Genomic DNA, 5,360 nt, shown 5'->3' on the forward strand with positions numbered 1-5,360 from the left:
TCCAGCTGAACCAGACATAAGACATTCATTCTGAGCTCTAATGATTAAGTTTGATGAATCTAATAATGAACTATACATAAGACATTCATTCTGAGCTCTAATGATTAAGTTTGATGAATCTAATAATGAACTATACATAAGACATCCATTTTGAGCTATATTGATTAAGTTTGATGAACCTTTTCAGCTGAACCAGACGTTAGACTTGAAAGTGTAAGCTCTTATTATTAAGTTTGATGAACCTTTCCAGCTGAACCAGACATAAGACATTCATTCTGAGCTCTAATGATTAAGTTTGATGAATCTGATAATGAACTATACATAAGACATTCATTCTGAGCTCTAATGATTAAGTTTGATGAATCTAATAATGAACTATACATAAGACATTCATTTTGAGCTATATTGATTAAGTTTGATGAACCTTTTCAGCTGAACCAGACGTTAGACTTGAAAGTGTAAGCTCTTATTATTAAGTTTGATGAACCTTTCCAGCTGAACCAGACATAAGACATTCATTCTGAGCTCTAATGATTAAGTTTGATGAATCTAATAATGAACTATACATAAGACATTCATTCTGAGCTCTAATGATTAAGTTTGATGAATCTAATAATGAACTATACATAAGACTTTCATTCTGAGCTCTAATGATTAAGTTTGATGAATCTAATAATGAACTATACATAAGACTTTCATTCTGAGCTCTAATGATCAAGTTTGATGAATCTAATAATGAACTATACTCTACAAAAGACATTCATTCTGAGCTATATTGATTAAGTTTGATGAACCTTTTCAGCTGAACCAGACGTTAGACTTGAAAGTGTAAGCTCTTATTATTAAGTTTGATGAACCTTTTCAGCTGAACCAGACGTTAGACTTGAAATTGTAACCTCTTATTATTAAGTTTTATGAACCTTTTCAGCTGAACCATACATCAGACTTTCATTCTGAGCTCTAATGATTAAGTTTGATGAATCTAATAATGAACTATACATAAGACTTTCATTCTGAGCTCTAATGATTAAGTTTGATGAATCTAATAATGAACTATACATAAGACATTCATTCTGAGCTCTAATGATTAAGTTTGATGAATTTAATAATGAACTATACATAAGACTTTCATTCTGAGCTCTAATGATTAAGTTTGATGAATCTAATAATGAATTATACATAAGACTTTCATTCTGAGCTCTAATGATTAAGTTTGATGAATTTAATAATGAACTATACTTAAGACATTCATTCTGAGCTCTAATGATTAAGTTTGATGAAATTAATAATGAACTATACATAAGACATTCATTCTGGGCTCTAATGATTAAGTTTGATGAATTTAATAATGAACTATACATAAGACTTTCATTCTGAGCTCTAATGATTAAGTTTGATGAATTTAATAATGAACTATACATAAGACTTTCATTCTGAGCTCTAATGATTAAGTTTGATGAATTTAATAATGAACTATACATAAGACTTTCATTCTGAGCTCTAATGATTAAGTTTGATGAATCTAATAATGAACTATACATAAGACATTTATTCTGAGCTATATTGATTAAGTTTGATAACCTTTCCAGCTGAACCAGACATAACACATTCATTCTGAGCTCTAATGATTAAGTTTGATGAATCTAATACATAAGACATTCATTCTGGGCTATATTGATTAAGTTTGATAACCTTTCCAGCTGAACCAGACATAAGACATTCATTCTGAGCTCTAATGATTAAGTTTGATGAATCTAATAATGAACTATACTCTACATAAGACATTCATTCTGAGCTATATTGATTAAGTTTGATGAACCTTTTCAGCTGAACCAGACGTTAGACTTGAAAGTGTAAGCTCTTATTATTAAGTTTGATGAATCTTTTCAGCTGAACCAGACGTTAGACTTGAAATTGTAACCTCTTATTATTAAGTTTTATGAACCTTTTCAGCTGAACCATACATCAGACTTTCATTCTGAGCTCTAATGATTAAGTTTGATGAATCTAATAATGAACTATACATAAGACTTTCATTCTGAGCTCTAATGATTAAGTTTGATGAATCTAATAATGAACTATACATAAGACTTTCATTCTGAGCTCTAATGATTAAGTTTGATGAATCTAATAATGAACTATACATAAGACTTTCATTCTGAGCTCTAATGATTAAGTTTGATGAATCTAATAATGAACTATACTATACATAAGACATTCATTCTGAGCTCTAATGATTAAGTTTGATGAATCTAATAATGAACTATACTATACATAAGACATTCATTCTGAGCTATATTTATTAAGTTTGATGAACCTTTTCAGCTGAACCAGACGTTAGACTTGAAATTGTAACCTCTTATTATTAAGTTTTATGAACTTTTTCAGCTGAACCATACATCAGACTTTCATTCTGAGCTCTAATGATTAAGTTTGATGAATCTAATAATGAACTATACATAAGACATTCATTCTGAGCTCTAATGATTAAGTTTGATGAACCTTTTCAGCTGAACCAGACATCAGACATTCATATATGTAAATATTTTTTACTTTTTATTTATTTCAATGCATAACCCAATGTTTTTTGAATGTGTTGATATTAATAATAGTGCGTCCATAAACTTGGTAATATTTTCAGATTGGTATTGTTGGACGTACTGGAGCAGGTAAAAGTTCTCTAATGTCAGCTCTATTCAGATTAGCTGAGCCTAATGGTAAAATATTTATAGATGGTTGGGATGTATTACAGATTGGACTAGATGAATTGAGAAAGAAAATATCTGTCATACCACAAGTAGGTGTTTTCATTGAAAGAATTAAACAAGAATTTTTCATATTCCACCTGTTATTGGCTAAACTTCTGAGCATTGATCTGTCATGGATTATCTCTATTTATTTATCTCTATTTTTAGGACCCAGTATTATTTAGTGGAACTTTAAGATATAATCTAGATCCTTTTGATGAATATAGTGATGAAAGACTCTGGAACGCTCTGGATCAGGTATAGACTTCTTCGCCAATATACAAAATCCATTATTAATTAGATTTAGATTTATTGAAATGAATTGTTTAAAGATTTGAATAAAGTTGAAAACATGTCAAAAAAAGGACGTCAAAAATTTGCAACATTATCTCAAAGATTAGATTTGTCAAAAGAAAACAGTTCATGGAATACAACAAACTATTGTTAAAATGAAAGAGGAGCATCTTATTACTTAGTTTATATAAATTGTAAACATATCTGTCATTATAATCAGACAAGTAATTTTTTTTATTTGTGCAAATATTTTTTCTATCATATAACTTGTGATCAACATTGATAATACTGATTTGGTCTATATATGTATTCTATTTAGGTACAACTGAGAGAAAAGGTAGCAAAAACACAAGATAATTTATATATGGAGATGTCTGAAGCTGGTCAAAATTTTAGTATTGGACAAAGACAACTGGTTTGTCTAGCTAGAGCATTATTAAGATATAATACGGTATTAGTTTTAGATGAGGCTACAGCACATGTGGATTCACAGTACGTATTTACTAAAAAGCCTACAATAATATTCAATTATCAGAATTCCATGGCAACATATCAATACAACTTGTGTATATGAAACTAATTCATGTCTATAGAAAATATGAAATTCTTCTTTTAATTACAGAACTGATGACTTAATTCAAGGTACAATCCGAGCTAAATTTATAAATAGTACAGTTTTAACTATAGCTCATAGATTACATACAGTGATGGACTGCGATAGAATACTGGTAAGTGATCATTTTACTGCTCAAATAAGTATCAAGAAGGCAACAACCTTAAATATTACTTGCAAATGTCTGTATATTGTAAGTCTATGGTGAGCTTGACATAATTAATGTTAGCAGTTTTCTAATTTACACTTAAAGCCTTTTTTGTCAAATGACATTGCTGGATATCCGGTAGTTTGATAACAAGCATATTTAGAGCTCACTATAAACTATTGGTATTCCATTTGACTGCTGATCCATCTCAGTCAAGTATAAGTCTTAGTATTATCATTATAACTTTCTGTCGGTATTATTCCTGTCAGATATAGTCATTTATAATTCCAAGACCCCGTTAAGTTTTAGTTGATCATTTTCTAGGTTTTATCTGATGGTGAAGTAAAGGAATTTGATACACCTTATAATCTACTACTGGATGATGATGGATACTTTACAAATTTGGTTGAGCAGACAGGACCTAATCAGTCAGCTGAATTACGTCAGATGGCAAAATTAGCAAATTTTAGCCGCCTATCAGCAAGTATTTTGTTAGAGGAAGCTGTAATGAAAGCAGATCGTCATTTATCAAATAGTCGTTCTAGTTTGACTAAAAGTATCAAATCTAGAAACAGCATCAGTCGCAAAGATTCACAAAGACGAAGTAGGCCAGATCTGCAAGACAAGGATTTTAAGTCATCAAAACAAAATTCCCCTGCCCCTGTGAAATCAAAAGACATTATCTGTACAGCAAAGTCTACTTCTTCTCTGAAAGACAGTGATAATCCTATACAAAATGGCAGTCCACCTTCTTCTCCCCCTTCAGCTAGTCTCCAGATTTCTACCAATATAGATAACTCTACCGGAAATTCACATCAAAGTTTCACTTGTCATCCACTGCAATCCTCATCAAACAGTTGTCCATCTAATTCTAAAATAGATTCAGTGAAGTCAACTGACAAAGTGGATAAGGGTGAAAAAGAAGTTATGGTTTAACTATGAACTTGATTTTCCAGTACATCGAATCATTATTGTGAGTGTGTTTAAAGATGGGTTCCCTTATTTTCATTTATGAAAATGAAAATGTTAATACCTATATGAATAGAAAGCAGAAGTGTTCTAATGACTTGGAAAAATACCAGTTTGTCTAACCTGTCCACAATTAATTCATAATTAGCTAAATTAGATGAGAATTACCAGCTCAATTCCAATTCCAATCAAGAGAGGTCAAAATTCTTTTTTTGTTTATCCAGACTGTTCATACATGAGAACACATGAGGATTCATTAGAAACACTAAAAAATAAAACCTATCTTTAAAGGTGGACTGGCTATGTTATACCTGCATTTTACTGCTGTTAGCAATTAGATTATTACCAAAAATTTTAAGGTCTTTACAGTAGTGTCATTTTGATGATGAAGAGATTTTATTCATAAGACTTTTCATTTCCATGTATTAAAAAAATAAATCATATGTATACTTATGAACATCAGAAATGTCAGTTATATTGTTTAAAGCAACATTCTTTTGATTAAAAAACAAGTAGGCTACCTCTTAGAGTTTATTTTTAGCTTTATATTCTTACAAATATTGTTTTTACTGTACTATTATCTCAAAAA

General features: G+C 30.1%; 1 protein-coding gene across 1 annotated transcript in view; it reads left to right on the forward strand.

Annotated features, from left to right (window-relative positions):
• Positions 1-4,738, forward strand: part of LOTGIDRAFT_219992 (hypothetical protein) — a gene marked incomplete at both ends in the record, with an annotated part of 36,662 nt that extends 31,924 nt beyond the window's left edge. Inside the window, 5 exons of the mRNA XM_009063458.1 lie at positions 2,642-2,797; positions 2,916-3,005; positions 3,361-3,533; positions 3,664-3,769; positions 4,127-4,738. Of these exons, the coding sequence (XP_009061706.1) occupies positions 2,642-2,797; positions 2,916-3,005; positions 3,361-3,533; positions 3,664-3,769; positions 4,127-4,738 (1,137 nt within the window). The remainder of the gene's footprint in view (positions 1-2,641; positions 2,798-2,915; positions 3,006-3,360; positions 3,534-3,663; positions 3,770-4,126) is intronic.
• Between the last annotated feature and the right edge of the window lie 622 nt (positions 4,739-5,360).

The sequence above is a fragment of the Lottia gigantea genome (assembly GCF_000327385.1).
Source record: "Lottia gigantea unplaced genomic scaffold LOTGIsca_58, whole genome shotgun sequence".
In the NCBI taxonomy this organism is placed as follows: domain Eukaryota; kingdom Metazoa; phylum Mollusca; class Gastropoda; family Lottiidae; genus Lottia; species Lottia gigantea.